This window comes from Haliotis rufescens, unplaced genomic scaffold (genome assembly GCF_023055435.1).
Source record: "Haliotis rufescens isolate VD_foot unplaced genomic scaffold, xgHalRufe1.0.p SCAF_21, whole genome shotgun sequence".
In the NCBI taxonomy this organism is placed as follows: Eukaryota; Metazoa; Mollusca; class Gastropoda; order Lepetellida; family Haliotidae; genus Haliotis; species Haliotis rufescens.
Genome location: NW_025963902.1, coordinates 8,428,127 through 8,450,445, shown reverse-complemented (window position 1 = coordinate 8,450,445; position 22,319 = coordinate 8,428,127). Strand labels below are relative to the sequence as shown.

Here is a 22,319-nt window from a genome sequence, read left to right as displayed (position 1 = left end):
TATCGCTGTGCCGAGTTTATTTGCGAGTGACGTTCTAAAAACTGCACCCCTTCGTCTAATAACGGCGTCACGTAACAACGGTAAAACCAACAATTTTCAAATTTCACACTATAAAAGTTCAACCATTTCCCTAACTGTCTATTAAATATTGTAAAGCATTAACGTGATTACCAGTAGTTTATAGCTCGGCAAACCTATTGAATATGCCATTTTTTACATAATGTCCATGGCGGCTATTTTGTTGACATTGCGCACTGGATACCTAGTGCGTCTTGTCAGGTTGTAAATCTACAATAATGTAAAAACCAAAAATATTATGCGAAAGCTTGTTTGTTTCCCGATTACTGTGGTGAAAATGAAACATCTCCATGGAAAGTAGTCAGCGAAATCGTCGAATACGAATTTGTTCAAATATGTGTGACGCCATTTTGTCCGTAAATTAGTGAAATTGTAACGTTATCGTTTGCACATCATGTCCGAAACTACATATTAATGAAAAAACTATATATAATAAAATATTGTATATAATATATGAATATATAAAATCTTATCCCTAAAATCTGTGGTTTATTACCCATATGCTCATATCAATTGAAATGTGTAACTTTAACTATGAAATTTAAAATTACGTACTTTTAGAATAAAGAGAACGAATCCGCATTTTATAATAAAAGTTATACGCCGTGTTGTGTACTTGTTGTTACCCTGTCTGGCGCTCGGCATTAAGGGGCTAAATCAAGGAGTGGTTTGCTCGGAGTCAGTAAACTGTGTCTGAATGGGGAATTGATGTGAAACTGCAGCATGGTATCTCAGTGTGCTAGCACTAAAAAATCGGCATCAGTCTGGACGAGTACAAGCAGCCACAGACACACACTCTCACGTGCATGCGTCGCTGTATAAGTGCAATAATCTTGGAGGCGACGTTAAACCAAATTTCACCTCACATGTAAGTACATACACTCGCAATCAGTGTGTCAATGTAAACAGATAAGGGTGTCCCTTGCGTTCTCTGTACCCAATGTGTTACCTCACAGACCCGTGAAGATCCGGGGTAGAACAGGTCTTCAGCAACCCATGCTTGCCGCAAAAGGTGACTGTGCTTCTCGTAAGAGGTGACTGACGGGATTGAGTGGTCAGGATTGACGACTTGATTGATGCATGTCATCGATCCCAATTTCGTGCTTCGAAGCTCATAACGTCGATCACTGGATTGTCTGGTCCAGACACGATTATTTACAGACCGCCGTCATATAGCTGGAATATTGCTGAGTGCGGCGTTAAACAACAAACAAACAAACAGATTATATACGACTCCGTTATCGGAGATGTAACAAGGCAAGATAGCATGTTGGACCTCACACATGAGGGACTCCGACATTGCTGCAGATGCAACCAAGATTCATCAGGAGATGACATATTCCCCCCGGTCTGGTGCAATTCGGAAATGGAGTTATGGAGTTATGGAGATCTGCTGATCTGAAGTAGCAAGTTTCATCTAGGAATAGTCAACGATTTTGGAGTTCTGCTCCAGAAACGATCGCGAGCACTCCCCTCATTTTCAGTATAAATCCGACTTGTCTTGCAAAAATTAAATTTTAAAAACCCAAAATCATCAAAAGGCACCAGTTTACCACTAGACTGAGATATACCGCAAGTTACAACGGCTTTGGAATTCTGTCTGAAAAAGAAAACAAAATAAAAAGAATGAATATCCCAAATCAGCAAAAGGCACCAGTTCCCAACTAAACTGTTCATTATAGAATTTTTCAACAAGAAATGTTTCAAGGTTTAGGACGGAAAACGGACGGCTGACTAGGTTGGTTGGTTTGTTGTTTAACGCCGCACTAAGCAATATTCCAGCTGTATGACGGCGGTCTGTATCGCCATATCCCCCGTGTTTCAAACCGGGAGAGTGGGCTTGGGGGGGGGGGTTGAAGATAAAAAGCAAGATAGTCACGATCAGTGTGTTAATGTAAACATTTATTGCACGTATGGCACGTGGTAGTTGTTTTATTTCGGACAACCGTAGTCCTCCAACACGTAGTCGATGTCGCAGCGGGCATTGGTGGCAGTTATGTACTTTTTGATGGCGTCACAGGGGTGAAGGTTGTTGATGCATATGTCGTCCATGCATCTGTGGATGACGGACAAAAACTGTTGGCGATCCATTCCCTTGGACAAACATTCTCCACTGTCTCCGAAGGCAAACTGTCCGCACACTATCGACATGTCGTGAAAGTGTTTCGATTCACAAGAGCTGTAGGTAGCGCTGATGTCCTTGCATAGTCTGCATATGGGAAAAGGGTAGGCTGACATGAAGTCCAAGAATTATAGTTATCTTATTTAAAAATATATACATGTATCTACAAAAAATGAAATATATGTCTGAATGAAGCCCAGAACAATGTATTACTACAACTACTACTACTACTACTACTACTACTACTACTACTACTACTACTACTACTAGTACTGCTGCTGATGCTGCTGCTACTGCCACTGCCACTGCTACCACTTCTACTACTCCAACAACTACAACCCACTGCCACCACTGCTACAACTACTACTACAACTACAAGTTCCTCAACTACTACTACTACTACTACTACTACTACTATATACTGCTGCTCCTTCTACTACTGGGGGGCACGAGTGGCCCAGTCGTCTAAGGCGCCGCGATTCGCTGTGCAGAGTTGCGTCCCTTGGACACGCCAGAAACCTATGATTGTGGGTTCGAATCCCGGTTCGCCCCGATTATGTTTCTAGGTTTGTCAGCACCATATCCGTGCTCGTGGGTTTCACCGAAGTGGTAAACGTCTGAGACCTGCATCACTTCGGGCTTTCCTCCCACATTAAGCTGACACGCCGTGATATAACTGGAATACTGTTAAAAGCGGCGTTAAACCCAACTCACTCACTACTACTGCTGCTGTTACTACTACTACCACTACTACTACGACAACTGCAATATGACATTTTATTTTTACCCGGTCAACGGATCGATGCGCAGTCTAATTGTACACTCAGCTCCCTGGAGAGTATACAACCCAAGCTTCCCGTAGGAAGGTTAAACTTTGCATTCACGTTACCATTTCATCCTACCGTGGGTGAGCTGCTATGGGGCCAAGTTTGAACAAAGTCAGCTGCCTACAAACTCCCAGGACTCGACCCTGCCGAACGCGGTCACCAATCTACCTACTCTCCGCCGCCGGCGTTATGTAACTGATTAATGAGGGAAGCACAGTGGGCACAAAATAGCACAATATGGATGACCCGCTAATGATAGGGCACATTTCAGGCATGTGGATGTGCTTAGTGTAGAAGAGGGTTGACATCGGGTACTCAATGTGGAAGTGGTGCATATCGGGTACTTAGTGTAGAAGTGGTGGATATCGGGTTCTTGGTGTAGAATAGTGGATATCGGGTACTTAGTGTAGACGTGGTGCATATCGGGTACTTAGTGTAGAAGTGTAGGATATCAGGCACTTATTGTAGAAGTGATGAATATCGGGTACTTAGAGTAGAAGGGGTGGATATTGGGTACTTAGTGCAGAAGTGGTGAATATCGGGTACTTAATGTCGAAGAGGTTGACATCGGGTACATGGTGTCGAAGAGGTCGACATGGGTACTTAGTGTAGAAGGGGCTGGCATCGGGTTCTTGGTGTAGAAGTGGTGGATATCGGGTACTTAGTGTAGAATTGTGGATATCGGGTACATGGTGTCGAAGAGGTCGACATGGGTACTTAGTATAGAAGGGGCTGGCATCGGGTTCTTGATGTAGAATTGTGGATATCTGGTACTTAGTGTAGAAGGGTGGATATCGGGTTCTTGGTGTAGAATTGTGGATATCGGGTACTTAGTGTAGAAGGGTGGATATCGGGTACATGGCGTCGAAGAGGTCGACATGGGTACTTAGTGTAGAAGGGGCTGGCATCGGGTTCTTGGTGTAGAAGGGGTGGATATCGGGTACTTAGTGTAGAATTGTGGATATCGGGTACTTATTGAAGAAGGGTGGATATCGGGTACTTAGTGTATAGGGGTGGATATCGGGTACTTAGTGTAGAAGGGGTGGATATCGGGTACTTAGTGTAGAAGGGTAGGATATCGGGTACTTAGTGTAGAAGGGTGGATATCGGGTACTGAGTGTAGAAGGGGTTGGCATCGGGAACTTGGTGTAGACGGGGTGGATATCGGGTGGTTAGTGTAGAAGAGGTTGGAAGCGAGTACTTAATGTAGAAGGGTGGATATCGGGTACTTGGTGTAGAATGGGGTCGGTGTTGCTAATATTGGTAGATGGTCGGATTTAAGATACTTACGGGTAGAAGGAGTGGATTTCGTGGACGCTGTGAAGAAACATTTCAACAAGGTCTTTTCCTCTTGCTTCTCTGACTGTGTAACTGGAGCCAGGGGCTTCGGGGGCATCGCTTGGCATGCATGCCCCTATCGGGAGGAAGGTGTGTTTGGGGAGCTCAACAACAACAGCGCCATCTTCTTCCCGGAACTTGATTTTTGCATCGTCGCACTCAGGGAGGGCTATTTCAAGAAATCCTTCATCATTGCGAGCAAATTTCATTGCGATCTTGTCAGAGAACTGTAAGTAAGAGCAGGGTATTGACAATGTGAGTGATGGTCACTGTTAAAGGACTGTTTGAAATACACTACCGGGCAGAGGAAGGTATACACCCATGTTTGATGTTGGCTCACAATATACCAACAAAAAATATTTATTCGATGGTGATGTATTTTATACGGAAATCATAGTTGTTTTTTGGACCTTAAGTTTGCAGTGTTTCGAAGACTTTTATCACCTTGTATTGTTTTGATAACGTACGTAATGTTTCGGTCAAATCCAATTTTCAATTTTATACCTTCTTTAGTGAAAAAAGTCTTTTTTGGGCTTCAGTTATTAGAGTTAAAGCTTTGTTTACCAATCATTGAAATAAATATTTACTACTACTTGTAGTTTGAAAAGGAACGATAACAACAAGGAGAGAAGGTTATTTACAAGAGAGAAGACACCTCTTTCAAAGTATATTTATATCTACCACTGTTTTAATCGTAGAATATTTGTTTGTTTTAACCTCTGGCTAAACGTGCAACAATCGCCAGTAACTTGGGAAAGGTGTAAACCCTGCTAGGGAACCATGCAGGTAGCTGAGGTACCGTAAGTCCCCTTGGTCCCTAGTATGGTGATCTTAACCTTGTTGCTGGCTATCTGTAGCCCCATTTTTATATGCTGTCGTACCCCAATAATTAGATATTTTTCATGTTTATTTTCATGTTTATTGTTCCAGTCACATTATGGCTGAAATATTGCCAACGTGACTTTAATTAAACTCATTCACTCACGAGAAGATAAAGCCAGATTGCACTGGTAAAGACCAATGGAACAATAGTGAGTGAGTATGGTTTTAAGCCGCTTTTAGCAATATTCCAGCAATATCACGGCGGGGGACACCAGAAATGGGCTTCACACATTGTACCCATGTCGGGAATCGAACCCGGGTCTTTGGCGTGGCGAGCGAACTTTAACCACTAGGCTACCCGACCGCCCCCAATGGAACAATAATTGATACAAGCTTTAACATTATGTAAATAAGATGATGAAAAGAAGAAACCGCTTTTAACATCTATAAAAAACTATAATAATACAAACGAAACTTTAATGCACATTTCTAATTTAGCTTGTGTTCATAGAGAGAAAAATGACATATTTTATCATTGCACCAATTTACCCAAGAATCATATTGCATATGTATTTTCAAAACCAATACTATAATGTTTTGAATTGATTAAATTAGGACAAATTCAATATGAAAGTCTGTGTTATTTGCAGTTATGGTGATCGTTGTGGTTATTGTCATACCCAATTGAATATCGAAAGAAGTTTGAACAGGAGAGAAAAATGCGTCTTTCCTTGTTACCGCAATACGCATCAACACGGTCTGAGTGAGTGAGTAAGTTTTGAAAACCCATAGAAGACTACTACACCATTGACATTCTAGGTAGGTCGCAACCGGGAATCGAACCCACGGTCATAGGATCATAGAACGCCTAAGGGACGCAACTCTGCAGCGCTCAGACGACTTATTGTAAGCGGCGTTAAAAACCAATTCACTAACTCGCTTACTCCAAAACAGACAGTTTAACGCCGCTCTCAGCAATATTCCAACTATATGATTGCGGTCTGTAAATAATCAGTGATTGATATCATGAGCATCGACCCACGCAATTTGGATACGATGACATGCATCAACCAAGTCAGACAGCCTGACCACCCGATCCCGTTAGTCGCCTCTTAGGACAAGCATGGGTTACTAAAGACCAATTCTAACCCGGATTTTCACAGGTAGTCTTAACGTGTAAAAAACAAACAACATTTTCCATACCTCTGTTCCATTTTCATTAATGGCCAGATAGGTCAGCTGATTGTCCTTGACAATGGTAATGTTTAGCATTTCAAGCTTTGTTTTCGCTCTCAAGTCATAGGTTTCGTCGGTGCTGGCGCCGTTTATGATGATGGAGCAGCCGGTCTCTGTCTCCGTCTCCACGATGCGGTGTTCACACGGCAGCAGCAAGAGGTAGAAGGGATGCCCCCCCATGGGCTGGATCTGGGGGTCCCCGTACTCGATGCACAGGTGGTGCTTGCCTGAATTGAAGACTTCGGGTGTCAGTAGGCATAGACGCCGACAGTGTTGGGTGTTTTTCAATAGTGTGGGCTGTGTGGCAACCGTGTGGGGTATATATGTCAATAGCTTGGGATCACTCGAAGAGAGAAACATGATAATAAACTCGAAACATGAAATATCCTCTGTGCGCAATAGTGTGGGATGTGTGTCAATAACGTTGGATGCATATGTCAATGTTGTGGTGATGCATTTGTCAATGGTGTGGTGATGTATATGTCAGTTGTTAGGGATGTGTATTAGTGTGGGATGTGTGTGTCAATAGTGTGGGATGTGTGTCAATAACGTTGGATGCATATGTCAATGTTGTGGTGATGCATTTGTCAATGGTGTGGTGATGTATATGTCAGTGGTTAGGGATGTGTATTAGTGTGGGATGTGTATGTCATTCGTGTGGGATGTGTATGTCATAAGTGTGGGGTGTGTGTGTCAATAGTGTGGATTGTATGTCAATGGTGTGGGATGTATATGTCGATAGTGTGGGCTGTGTTTCAATAGTGTTTGATGTATATGTCAATAGTGTGCGGTGTGTTTCAATAATGTTTGATGTATATGTCAATAGTGTGCGCTGTGTTTCAATAGTGTTTGATGTATATGTCAATAGTGTGGGATGTGTATGTCGATAGTGTGGATTGTATGTCAATGGTGTGGGATGTATATGTCGATAGTGTGGGATGTATATGTCGATAGCGTGGGATGTATAAGTCGATAGTGTTGGATGTATATGTCGATAGCGTGGGATGTACAAGTCGATAGTGTGGGATGTATATGTCGATAGTGTGGGATGTATATGTCGATAGCGTGGGATGTATAAGTCCATAGCGTGGGATGTATATGTCGATCGTACGGGATGTGTGTCAATGGTGTTAGACAAATGTCAGTAATGTGTAAGTGATGTCAAAGATATGGCATGTTTTCAAATAGTGTGGAATATGTCTGGAGTGTGTGGAGTTTGTCTATAGTGTTCAGATGTCGATAATTATAAATAGTGTGAGATACCAGTCAATAGTGTAGGATCCTCTGTTAGCTGTGTGAGATGTTGAACAATAATAAAATTATCAAGAATTTGGCCAAAAGGGTGAGATGTATATCAGCAGTGTGGGTATGCATGTTAATAGTGTGGGGTGTTATCTACAGTGTGGGTATGCATGTTAATAGTGTGGGATGTATATCAGCAGTGTGGGTATGCATGTTTATAGTGTGGGGTGTTATTTACAGTGTGGGTATGCATGTTAATAGTGTGGGGTGTTATTTACAGTGTGGGTATGCAGGTTAATAGTGTGGGATGTTATCTACAGTGTGGGTATGCATGTTAATAGTGTGGGATGTATATCAGCAGTGTGGGTATGCATGTTAATAGTGTGGGGTGTTATCTACAGTGTGGGTATGCATGTTAATAGTGTGGGGTGTTATCTACAGTGTGGGTATGCATGTTAATAGTGTGGGGTGTTATTTACAGTGTGGGTATGCATGTTAATAGTGTGGGATGTTATCTACAGTGTGGGTATGCATGTTAATAGTGTGGGATGTATATCAGCAGTGTGGGTATGCATGTTAATAGTGTGGGGTGTTATCTACAGTGTTGGTATGCATGTTAATAGTGTGGGGTGTTATTTACAGTGTGGGTATGCATGTTAATAGTGTGGGGTGTTATCTACAGTGTGGGTATGCATGTTAATTGTGTGGGGTGTTATTTACAGTGTGGGTATGCATGTTAATAGTGTGGGGTGTTATCTACAGTGTGGGTATTCATGTTAATAGTGTGGGATGTATATCAGCAGTGTGGGTATGCATGTTAATAGTGTGGGATGTATATCAGCATTGTGGGTATGCATGTTGATAGTGTGGTGTGTTATCTACAGTGTGGGTATGCATGTTAATAGTGTGGGATTTAATGTACAGTGTGGGTATGCATGTTAATAGTGTGGGATGTTATCTACAGTGTGGGTATGCATGTTAATAGTGTGGGATGTATATCAGCAGTGTGGGTATGCATGTTAATAGTGTGGGATGTTATCTACAGTGTTGGTATGCATGTTAATAGTGTGGGGTGTTATCTACAGTGTGGGTATGCATGTTAATAGTGTGGGATGTTATCTACAGTGTGGGTATGCATGTTAATAGTGTGGGATGTTATCTACAGTGTGGGTATGCATTTTAATAGTGTGGGATGTTATCTACAGTGTGGGGATGCATATTAATAGTGTGGGATGTATATCAGCAGTGTGGGTATGCATGATAATAGTGTGGGATGTTATCTACAGTGTTGGTATGCATGTTAATAGTGTGGAATGTAATGTACAGTGTGGGTATGCATGTTAATAGTGTGGGATGTTATCTACAGTGTGGGTATGCATGTTAATAGTGTGGGACGTATATCAGCAGTGTGGGCATGCATGTTAATAGTGTGGGATGTTATGTACAGTGTGGGTATTCATGTTAATAGTGTGGGATGTATACCAGCAGTGTTGGTATGCATGTTAATAGTGTGGGATGTTATCTACAGTGTGGGGGTATGTGTCCGTCGTTTTGAATGTGTGTCAATAGGGTGGGAATGAATTTTAATGGTCTGTGGATTCGTGTCAGTGAAGTGTGAGGCTGGAGAACAAAACGAGATGTGTCATTGGTGTGATATGCATGTCAGTTATATGAGATTTATTTCAATTTATTGGGGACGTATCTCAACAGTGTGTGGATGTGTGTTAATGGTGTGTGGACTTTCCCAGTAGTGTGAAGTGTTGTGTTGCAGTGTGTGTCCTTGGGGCAGGATGGGGATGTGGGGATGTATGTCGATCGTGTACGTCAACATAAATTCACTCCTACCTGGGTCGACACAGGTGAACCGTGGATCGCCGATATAGTTTTCTTTGCAATCACATGTCAAGTTTCCACAGATTGCATCCGCTGTACATGAGATGCCATTACAAGTTTCGTCTGAAAGCAAGTGAACAACATAACATATACCGATATCCCGAAGTTGTTTAACGCCACACTCAGCAATATTCCAGCTATATGACGGCGGTCTGTAAATAATCGAGTCTGGGCCAGACAATCCAGTGATTAACATCATGAGCATCGATCCACGCAAATGAGATACGATGACATGTATCAACCAAGTCAGCGAGTCTGACCACCCGATCCCGTTAGTCGCCTCTTACGACAAGCATAGTCACTTTTAACGGCAAGCATGGGTTGCTGAAGATCTATTCTACCCCGGATCTTCACGGGTCGGGAGCTAACAGTACATCAGCACGGTGTTCATTTGTGACTGCTGAAGCAGCAGGAGGCATCGATTGGGATGAACATGATACATGTAAGAGGATGCTCCACGTCAATGTGTCCACTGGGAATTATTTATTGAATTTCACATAATTCCGAAATTAAAACGAAATAGGTATAAAGTATCAGCACAGGTGTTAGTAATCGATTGGTTTTAGTTGAAAACTGTTCAACTGTCCATTGTGTAGACGATGCGGGTTAGAACTGGTCTTCAGCAACCCATGCGTGGCCACTAACTTGATCGGGTAGTCAGGCTCGCTGACCTGGTTGATGCATGTCATCTTATTCCAATTGGGTTCGAATCCCGGTTCGCCCCGATTATGTTTCTAGGTTTGTCAGCACCATACCTGTGCTCGTGGGTTTCACCGAAGTGGTAAACGTCTGAGACCTGCATCACTTCGGGCTTTCCTCCCACATTAAGCTGACACGCCGCGATATAACTGGAATACTGTTAAAAGCGGCGTTAAACCCAACTCACTCACTCACTCTTATCCCAATTGCGTATATCGACGATTTATCATGTCAATCGATGGATTTTTGGTCCATCCTCGAATATATACAGACCGACGTCATATAGCTGGGATATTGCTGAGTGGGATTTTGAACAACAAACAAAACACCAACAACATTCTTTGACAGCATAAGCCTACTTATCAGACCTTATGTATATATTGCAATTCGTGCAAGCAAAATGATGCCCGACTCGAGCTGATACATGTTGTTGACGGATGTCAGGCCTTGCTGTCAAGGAAACGTCAAGATGAAGCAATTGTTCAATTAATCATGTACACCTCAACAGTGCCATGCAAACACTATATCCCTGTCTTCACTGATGTTAGTCATCCGCAGAGCACGTGTTACATGTCTCGGGTTCCTTGAAGCATATTCTGCATACCCAGATATTCAATGAAGGGATGTGGTTTCAGGTGAGGTGAGGTGAAATGGGGTTTAACGTCGCGTCCAAGATTATTGCGCTTATATAGCGACGTGCATGCACGTGTATGTGTGTGTGTGGCTGCTTGTACTAGTCCGGACTGATGCCGATTTATAGTGCTAGCACACTGAGATATCATGCCGCAGTTTAACATGGATACCCCACTCAGACACAGTATACTGACTCCGAGCCGACCAGTCCTTGTTTTAGCCCTTTAATGCCGAGCGCCAGACAGGGTAACAACAAGTACCATCTTTTAACGTCTTTTGGTATGACGCGGCCGGGGATCGAACCCCGGACCTTCCGCTCTCCGGGCGGACGCTCTACCACTAGACCACGGGGGCTGTCGGATGTGGTTTCAGAAGCACAGGCTCTATATGGGAGGGGATGGGAGACGGGGGGCGGGGCACAGGTGGCCCAGTCGTCTGAGGCGCCGCGATTCGCTGAGCAGAGTTGCGTCCCTTGGGCACACCAGAAACCTATGATTGTGGGTTCGAATCCCCGTTCGCCCCGATTAGGTTTCTAGGTTTGTCAGCACCATTCCCGTGCTCGTGGGTTTCACTGAAGTGATAAACGCCTGAGACCGGCATCACTTCGGGCTTTCCTCCCACATATAGCCTGACACGCCGTGATATAACTGGAATAATGTTAAAAGCGGCGTTAAACCCAACTCACTCACTCACTCACTCACTCTAGTGATGGTATAGGTCCTCAGAAGTACATGACATAAACCCCTACCTTGAAAGATGGTATCGGTATCTGAATTACGTGTTATACCTACCTTGATTGATGACTTAACCCCATAAAACACACAACACATCCCTACATTGAACACTGGGTCGGTTCCCAGGGCGCATGTCACATAACCCTACATTTATTGATAGTACGGCTTCTAAGGGCACATGCCAAATCTCCCGGCCTTTAATGATAGTACGGTTCCATTGAGAACTTGCCACACATCCCTGTATTACATAATTGTACGGTTCCCAAGAGCCCTTGCCCCATATTCCCACCTTCAGTGATAGTTCGGTTCCATTGAGAACATACCACATATCCCTGTATTACATAATTGTACGGTTCCCAAGAGCCCTTGCCCCATATTCCCACCTTCAGTGATAGTTCGGTTCCATTGAGAACATGCCACATATCCCTGTATTACACAATTGTACTGTTCCCAAGAGCCCTTGCCCAATATTCCCACCTTCAGTGATAGTTCGGTTCCATTGAGAACATGCCACATATCCCTGTATTACATAATTGTACGTTTCCCAAGAGCCCTTGTCCCATATTCCCATCCTCTGTGATAGTACGGTTCCATTGAGAACATGCCACATATCCCTGTTTTACATAATTGTACGGTTCCCAAGAGCCCTTGTCCCATATTCCCACCTTTAGTGATAGTTCGGTTCCATTGAGAACATGCCACATGTCCCTGTATTACATAATTGTACGGTTCCCAAGAGCCCTTGCCCCATATTCCCACCTTCAGTGATAGTTCGGTTCCATTGAGAACATGCCACATATCCCTGTATTACATAATTGTACGGTTCCCAAGAGCCCTTGCCCCGTATTCCCACCTTCAGTGATAGTTCGGTTCCATTGAGAACATGCCACATATCCCTGTATTACATAACTGTACGGTTCCCAAGAGCTCTTGCCCCATATTCCCACCTTCAGTGATAGTTCGGTTCCATTGAGAACATGCCACATATCCCTGTATTAGATAATTGTACTGTTCCCAAGAGCCCTTGTCCCATATTCCCATCCTCTGTGATAGTACGGTTCCATTGAGAAGATGCCACATATCCCTGTTTTACATAATTGTACGGTTCCCAAGAGCCCTTGTCCCATATTCCCACCTTTAGTGATAGTTCGGTTCTATTGAGAACATGCCACATGTCCCTGTATTTCATAATTGCACGGTTCCCAAGAGCCCTTGCCCCAGGGATAGTTAGGTTCCATTGAGAACATGCCACATATCTCTGTATAACATAATTGTACGGTTCCCAAGAGCCCTTGTCCCATATTCCTACCTTTAATGATAGTACAGCTTCCCTGATCGCATGTTATAAATAATTTCCTGCAATAAAGGTGACGGGTCGAAGAAGTAGGTGCACATATATTTCAGAATCGTTTTTAGTGGACACTTCTTATGATAATGGTTAGGCTTTGTTGCTTTTACATACATACATACATACATACATACATACATACATACATACATACATACATACATACATACATACATACATACATACATACATACATACATACATACATACATGAATGATGATAACGGTGGTAAATTCCTTACCTGAATGATCGTAGTGGTGGTAAATTCCCTACCTTGAATGATGATAACAGTGGTAAATTCCCTACCTTGAATGAGGATAACAGTGGTAAATTCCCTACCTTGAATGATGATAACGGTGGTAAATTCCCTACTTGCATGATGATAACGGTGGTAAATTCCCTACTTGAATGGTGATAACGGTGGTAAATTCCTTACTTGAATGATGATAACAGTGGTAAATTCCTTACTCGAATGATGATAACGGTGGTAAATTCCTTACTTGAATGATGATAACAGTGGTAAATTCCTTACTCGAATGATGATAACGGTGGTAAATTCCCTACTTGAATGATGATAACGGTTGTAAATTCCCTACTTGAATGATGGTAACAGTGGTAAATTCCTTACTTGAATGATGATAACGGTAGTAAATTCCCTACTTGAATGATGGTAACAGTGGTAAATTCCTTACTTAAATGATGGTAGCGGTGGTAAATTCCCTACCTTGAATGATGATAACGGTTGTAAATTCCTTATTTGAATGATGGTAACGCTGATAAATTCCCTACCTTGAAAATGATAACTGTTGTGAATTATCTACTTTGAATGATTGTACTGGTGATAAATTCCTATCAAGAATAATGATACTAATAAATTCCCTTCCTTAAATGGTTTTAACGGTGGTAAATTCCCTTCCTTGAATAGTGTTAACTGTTGTAATTTAAACTTTGAATGATGGTAATGGTGGTATACACCCTACTTTAAATGATGGTACGGGTTGTAAATTCCCTGCACTGGACGACTGTAATAGCGGTACATTCCCTAAAATGAATTATGATGATGATGATGATGATGATGATGATGGTGGTATATTCCTTACTTTGAATGATGGTAATGGTGTTAAATTCTCTTCCTTGAATGGTTTCAACGGAGGTAAATTCCTTATTTTGAATGATAGAAACGGAGGTAAATTCCATACCTTGAATGGATTTAACGGAGGTAAATTCCATACCTTGAATGGTTTAAACGGAGGTAAATTCCTTACCTTGAATGATCTTTACTGTCGTAAATTCCTTCAGATGGGGCAGCGCTGTTTGCTCGTCTGAAGTCAGGTGGAGTACGAATGTTTCATCCTTTTCAAACCCCTGTCAAATATCAACCGTGGACGCTTTAGGATATCGAGCCAAAGGGAATGCAGTTATAAATATCAACGTAAATATCAATATCAATGTTCCGACCATAAACCCATGAGAGAGAGAGATCTATCTCTATGACATTTTCATTGTGTGTGGGGGTGTGTGCGTGGGCCCGGGGGTGGGGGTGGGGCGTGGGTGGTGGTGGTGGGGTGGGGTGGGGTGGTGGTGGTGGGGTGGGGGGTGTGTTTGGGATGGAGGAAACTACTTGAAAAATAATTGTACTTCAGGTTTTACGAATGAATGAGTGAGTGAGTAGGTGGGTGGGTGAGTGAGTGAGTGAGTGAGTGAGTGAGTGAGTGAGTGAGTGAGTGAGTGAGTGAGTGAGTGAGTGAGTGACCTGAAACGACTAAGGTACAGTACGGCCCTCCGACTACTTGGCCACTAGTACCTCGACAATACTCAACAGTTCCCATGTACGTTGCAAAGATGGATCCAAATAATGTCCTACTTGTATAATCTATTTGGATTTTCTCTCATACAATACTTTTAAATTTTATCACATTCCAATAAAACGAAATGTCTTATATTTTAAAGAAAATCAATATTTGTAAACGTTTGGTCATGCTGAGCCTGTGAGCAATATTCCAGCAATATCACGGCGGAGGAGACCAGAAATTGGATCCACATCTTGTACTAATACGGGGAATCGAACCGTGGCCTTCGCCGTGACGATCGAACGCTTTCACCACAAGGCTACCCCACTACCCCTCGTTTTATTGCAAGTGATATGAGAGTGTTAGTTTCCTTACGTCATTCGTCTCAATGTCGAGGGTGATGGTTCGCACGCTCTTTTCTTTTGCAAATACGATAAATCCTTTTGTTGGCGTGACATCTACCCCTGGGGTGGCCGCGTTCGTAACATTGCGGTGTGGTTTCAGATGCCAATTGACGACAAAGTTGTCTGATACTTCGAAATTTTCAGTGTCGACGAAGTAGTTGGTGACGTCTATGTCGAGACGCCCAATAGATTCTCTGATGGTGTAGAGATCCTGCCTGGCACTGTAGCCCTCTCCCACGGCACCAGAAACTCGGTCAATATCTGATAACATATGAGTTTATTACTTTGAATCAGCTACACAAGCTGTCTGCATATTATCTTGTCTAATGCCATGTAGGCTTCAATGCCATGTAGGCTTCAATGCCATGTAGGCTTCATCATATAAATACGAAACCTAACCCTTGCCACTTTGATACCACAAATGTATTCTTTAAATAGAAATTTCTCGTTATTTTATGTCTTTGCTTGGTTTAGTAATTACGATAAGTTTCTCTTTGTTTGAATTCTATTTTAAGAAACGAGTAAAAATTCAAAATTAAGATTTTAAAAAATAAAACTGAAAACCGAGAAAATAGTCGGAAATAGGAAACATAATCGAATTACGAGAAACAACTCCAAATTAAATAACTGAGATGGCGAGAAAAATACTCGATATTTCGTAACAATAGGATTTCGTATATAAATAATTGAAAACAGCCATCAAGGAAAGCATTTAATTTTCAATACGACCAGTGGCGGATCTTTACGGGGTTGATAACGGGTGCTTTACATAAGGTGAGGTGAAATTCGATTTAATGTTGAGTTGAAGCCGATTAAACTTATTTAGCAACGTGCACACGGCAGGTGATCGAACCACCCTGGAACCTATTCAGTTTTATAGTGCTAACCCGCTGAGATACCATTCTGCAGTTTACCATGAATACCCCACTTATGACGGCCCAACTTCAAGTTATTCAATTTCAATCCAAAACCATTTTTTTGTCCGATACTTTGCACCAATCTGTGAAGAGGAGCTTAGGTTAAGTATACGTTTTTTCTGTTTTCCTTTTTTATGCTTGTCACAGGGTTACATGTCACTACTGTTATAAGAAACAGTTCGAATAAATGATATCTCCCTAGCTGACTGCTTAAACTACTTCCTGTTGAAAGCCTTGCCAACATGGCTGTACCGGTAACCTCCCAAAACCCCTACATCCCATTTCCCCTACAGCTTAAGACAACAAAGTTCATGGTCCATGGCACTGCTAATCCCAAGTCTGTTACCTATTTCATACAATGGAACAACCCAAGAAACACGAATAGAGTCTAGATTGAGATAAATATTTAATTACGATTACGATATTATTCAAAATTCATAATACATTATTATAAAATGTTCATTTTTCAAAATTCATAATACATTATAACAAAATGTTCATTTTTCAAAATTCATAATACATTATTATAAATTTCATCATGTTCATTTCACTCTTTATCCCAGCCTGACGATAAAGGCTCAAAGTCTGTCTGGATGCATGACGGGGCAAGTGGTCTGCAAGTTGTATTGAGTCAAGCTTTTTAGATAGAGAGTTGTTTAGGGTGTTGTATATGGCGCAGCCGTAGTCTAGTTTTGATCTAATTAGTGATATGTAGAGAGAGAGGAGGGTATCTTTGGAGGCTTCCGAGTTGGAGCCAGTTAGGCATCTTAGGGTGTTTAGGTCTTTACTGCATTTAGTTGTTAGGTTTTGGATGTGAGCATCCCAGGTGAGATGTTCATCGAAAATAAGTCCTAAAAATTTGGTTTGTTTTTGAAATTTGATTGTTTGATTGTTTAGCTGTGTTTCATGTTTTTATGTTTAAATACTATTCCTGTTGTTTTTTCTGAGTTAAGGGAGAAGCCCCATTTGTCAGCCCATTGTTGTATTTTATTAAGAGATTTTTGGAGTAAATTTTGGGCCATTTTCATGCTTTTAGTGCGGATCCAGATGGCTCCATCATCCGCGAATTTTGATGTGTTTGTCATGTTAGTCAGTTTCAAGTATCTATATACTAAACCTAGCCATCTCAACTGTAAATCGTCTCATCTCAGTTTCTCAGTGTAATAATTGTTTCTTCCTATTGTTATTTTCGTAATTTCTAAAAATTGTCTTCTCATCATACAGGCATCTTACATTACACATTTGGGAGATAACCGCTGTACCTGTTTTTCTTGGAGCCTGCAGAAATAAAGAAATTACAACACACAAGGCGAGTCATTTTCCATATCTCATGATTTTGTATGTCAATGGTGCTACTGGGCTTGAAAAAGACCCCATGTCATGTAATGTTTGCGTGCATATGGGTACTGATTTTGTGCATTTTTAAGAAGCATGTGCCTTTTGATTCTCGGGGACCAATCATTGTTTTAGAAATGAAAATTCATTGATTTGTCACTACTTCTACGATCACTACTGTTACAGTGCCTATGTGTTAAAATGTAACAGCGTAATGTAACAATGAATACAACGGTTTTGCTGGCACGGTCTGACAAAAGCTAAAACGGATGGCCAGAAAACGGGGAATATGTCAAGTATCAGTAACAGTAGTGACGAAGGATGATAACAGTTGTAACTGAAATGGTACAAAATAAGATTCTACTTTACTTACATAACCAATCAAACAAATATATTTAATTTCATGTTAATTCAAAATTCAAAAAATATATTCAACATAAGCAGACTCACAATCATGATTCCAACAATAATGGGTTTGGCAAATATTTGTAACAGTGGGGACACTTAAATGTAACAGTAGTGAACAGATATTTTGAAATTTTGTCAAAAGTGTATATATATATAAGAGCATTATTAAATTTTCATAGCTGTTTTGAAAGAATAATATCTACAAGTTTGACATTGTTTGACAGATTTGTTTGAATTGAATAGCTCAAATGACCCAGTCTCATGTGTTTTAGTTGTTTTGTAACAGTGGGGACAAAATGTAAAAGTAGTGGCAACTGATTTAATGTTGTAAGAAAATGAGGTTTTCACTTCTTTAGAATGACGTTTAAAGTTACATTTCTCATGTTAATACTATTTCACAAAAAAACTGCTACAGATTTCATTGAATTACTGATAGTTTTGCTACATTTTTATATTTTGTATCAGTAGTGACAAGGGACGTTTATAGTTTGAAAGAATATCTTGAAACTCAGTTTTATTTAATTTGAATAGGTTTTTCAAAACATATCTCTTCAGGTTATACAAGAATTTATTTGAACTGAAAGATTTGTAGACGTGATTTCTCCACTATTAGTTTAGCGGTTCAGTAGTGATAAAGAGTTATGAGGGTGACAAACTGGTTTCAAATAAGATTCAGAGACTGTAAAACAAGAGGGATGACTTCAACTTTCCAATGGTCAACATTCCCGTTATGTCGAGCAATATTCCAGCAGCCCCAGCTCTTGGTGTCACATAACATGTGCTTGTTCCTATTACATTGTTTGTTGAGTTGAAAAACTGAATGTGGCAGTCATATGTATTTTAAAATTTCCTCTTGCGTCAACAAGTCACTACTGTTATGAATGACAGTAAATGTTTATAAATTTATAATTGTTTTTTTTGTTTTATCTGTTATTACCTAACAAAAGAATATGTTAAGAAAGAATACTCAAAGAACAAACGATGCTTTAGCACGAGAAGACTTGTGTAACAATTTCAAATTTTATCAAAATGTAAATTGACAAACCAAATCCTATTTTCTTCAATTGGGTTTCTTTGGATTTTTTGTGCATGACTCTTCACAGAAAATGATAAACTCGCTTACAATCTCAGTTCAACTGACAGTTTTAAAAACATCCCTACTTTACAACATGCTACAGTAGTGACATAAAATTTGCATTTTACGTTTTGAAATGTATGCCAAAACAATACTAGGATTAATCAAAATGTGCACTTCAACATATATATGTGTTTTGATTTATGAACATGAAGGTAGGAAAAGAAAACATTTTGTTAATCCAAAGGTACAAAATAGCTTACAAATTCAGAACACGACTCATGTACATTATTCAGTTATGGGTATCATTCATTTATGTAAATCACACACTCACCAGCGGTATCAAACGCTTGGCATAGCCCTTGTTGCACCAAAACCAAGAACACAAGACAAAGCCACATCATCCACGACCGAGCGTCAACAGTGTTATGCATGCTTCTAAACACGTCGTGGCCTAATATAATCATGACGTGGTAGTGACTTTATACCACCGCTGGGTGAGTCTATTCATGTCGGCTAATACATTATTTATGAATTTTTTTTTTTTTAACCATGTTTTCGTTTGAGACACATACTACTGCAATATTGTTAAGTTTGGATTATGTTTTTCGTCCGATTAAATAAATTGGTTCATCAGTTGTTTAAAGAAACTTTTATTGTGTTTAAGAAAATTGCAGATTAAATTACCAGTTTACTGCATTAAGCATTGACAAACTGCCATTGTCGTTATCATCCACGACTTCATATATCGGAGATTCAAGGACATTGTCAACAGATGTTGACGATGATACTGGGGTGCGGGGTTGCAGCGGCAATACAGTCTGTAGTTGGTGGTGGATGCAACATTTACACGACTTGGCCACGTGTGGGAATTTAACCCATGTACATGACGCCACTAGGATACTAAGGGACCTATGACGGACCAATATTTTTTTAATTTTGTTAATTTAAGGGGGGTGGGGGGCTATAATTATGCTTCAGACTGTTGAAAAAAGGGAATTGTATGGCACAAAAATTACATTGTTGCAAGGTTTCTTTCTGAGAAACTTCAGGGTCAAAGTTACCTGCCCCTCTCACCAAAAGCCCCACCCCCAACTCCACCCCCAGCCCCATTCACAAGGGTTCACTATGATATTTTTGTATGTCCTACGTATGACTTTGTATGTCCCATGATGGCCACTATGACATTGACAGCTACATACTGGCGACATCTGACCTCTAAACTTCCAGGAACTATTTTGATGACATCATGCGCGATCGGCAGTGTGTGGGCACTAACCGATAACTCAAATCATTAGTTACCTTATTTCTTTTCGGTAGTATAATATACATGTATGTACTTTTCGTGAAATGTGTAACAGTATATATAAATGTTCACTATTTAAGGAATATGTAACATTCTATCACTTGAGTGAATCAGGCAGTGTACAAAATACCGGAGGATTTCACGAATAATAGGGATTTTGTTTAGTTTTTGTATAATTGATTTTGTTTATGTAATTTGGATGACATTGGTCCCTTATTGTTATAAACGAGCGAATAAATGTTTACTACTACTGCTGCTACTACTACTACTGCTGCTACTACCACTACTGCTGCTACTACTACTACTCCTACTACCACTACTGCTACTACTACTTCTGCTACTGCTGCTACTACTAATCCTCCTACTGCTGTTGCTACTGCTGCTGCTACTACTACTACTGCTACTACTACTACTACTACTACTGCTACTGCTACTACTACTACTACTACTACTACTACTGCTACTACTACTACTGCTACTACTACTACTACTACTACTACTACTACTACTGCTACTATAACTACTAGTAATGCGGACCTGCGCATTGACATAAAAGCGGGTAGCGACAACTTCACCGCAGACAATAGCATTTGGCGTTTGTTTTCCCACCTTTAAAAAACTTTTACATGCCAAAAGATGAACTCGTTCTTATTGATCATACCGCTGGTAACCCCATACTTCTGACCCATATAAAAGTATTGGTAATACCTGTGTATCAAATATTCATATTATATTCAAATTTATGTGCATTTCCACCAAAGCCCGTTTTCCACGATTTGCTAGATCAGCAATACACTTTGACATCTACTTTGACATCTTGAAAGTTGAAGACAATATTACACGCAAGTACGTATAACTGTTAACTATGGACAGGGGTGTGTCTATGTATGTCCATTTCTCCTTGGCATGTAGGGTGCCTCCCCTTCTGAAAACGTTTGATTTTTGTATGTTAATAGTTATTCCCCATGTACCTGCGATTCGCTGTGCAGAGTTGCGTCCTTTGGACACGCCAGAAACCAATGATTGTGGATTTGAATCCCGGTTCGCCTCGATTATGTTTTTAGGTTTGTCAGCACCATACCCGTTCTCGTGGGTTTTACAAAAGTGGGAAATGTCTGAGACCTGCATCACTTCGGGCTTTCCTGCCACATTAAGCTGAAACGCCGAGATATAACTGGAATACTGTTAATAGCGGTGTTAAAGCCAACTCTCTCACTGATAAATACAAAATTCTTTGGAATAGGCCCGTTTACAACCCTAGACCTATCCAGGCCAACACACCTGATGTTGTCTTTTTTGATAAATCCAATGAAATCATTTATATTATTGAATTTTCTGTCTCATTTGACACAAATGTGGTTGACAAGATTGAGGAAAAACATTGAAAATATGCAGACCTCGCTTTCGAAATGTCACGCTTGCATCCCAAGTACCAAGTTGTCTGACTCCCCATTGTTCTCGGTTTGGTACCTCCAAATCTGTTGACTGACATCGGGAGAGTACCCGGGTTTGCTACCAGGAATACAGCCCTTCTGACAATCTGGGTAATGCAGAAGGCTGCAGTGATGGGGAGTCTTCACATTCTCCGAAAAGTTCTGGGTGGGTTTGACTAGGCAGCGCTTCCTGGGAGAAGTCGCATTCACTGTCTTGGCTGCGTGTAGAGGGGGTAAGGGCCCTGAACTGATATTTAAAAAAATAAAACACCCGTTAAACTGCAAATAAACAAACGGCAGGACATACACCTATATATCTTTTGGTGACATCGCTGTCAGAAAACATGGCTGTGTTATTTTAACAGCTGCACGTAAATTGTGCACATCGCATGACAGTCTGCAACCGACCTTTGACACTTTCATTGATAAACCATTTGTCACATCGATTTCACTGTAAGATGTCCAACCAAACCAAACCATGACTCACTACCACATCGTGATGACACTAGGTATCCGTGAAAAGGCAGAACGTCATAGCATTGAGTGAGTGAGTGAGTTGGGTTTAACGCCGCTTTTAACAGTATTCCAGTTATATCACGGCGTGTCAGCTTAATGTGGGAGGAAAGCCCGTAGTAATGCAGGTCTCAGACGTTTCCCACATCGGTGAAACCCAGGAGC

At 41.0% G+C, this 22,319-nt stretch overlaps 1 protein-coding gene across 1 annotated transcript; it reads right to left on the bottom strand.

Moving 5' to 3' along the window:
* Window positions 1–1,959: 1,959 nt before the first annotated feature.
* Window positions 1,960–19,381, bottom strand: LOC124150829. Its single transcript, XM_046522932.2, has 7 exons — window positions 19,237–19,381; window positions 15,139–15,428; window positions 14,239–14,338; window positions 9,511–9,621; window positions 6,391–6,650; window positions 4,318–4,592; window positions 1,960–2,287 (listed from the first exon to the last, which is right to left on the bottom strand). The coding sequence occupies exons 1-7, from the start codon at window positions 19,367–19,369 to the stop codon at window positions 2,011–2,013; spliced, it is 1,446 nt and encodes a 481-aa protein (XP_046378888.2). The 5' UTR covers window positions 19,370–19,381; the 3' UTR covers window positions 1,960–2,010.
* Between the last annotated feature and the right edge of the window lie 2,938 nt (window positions 19,382–22,319).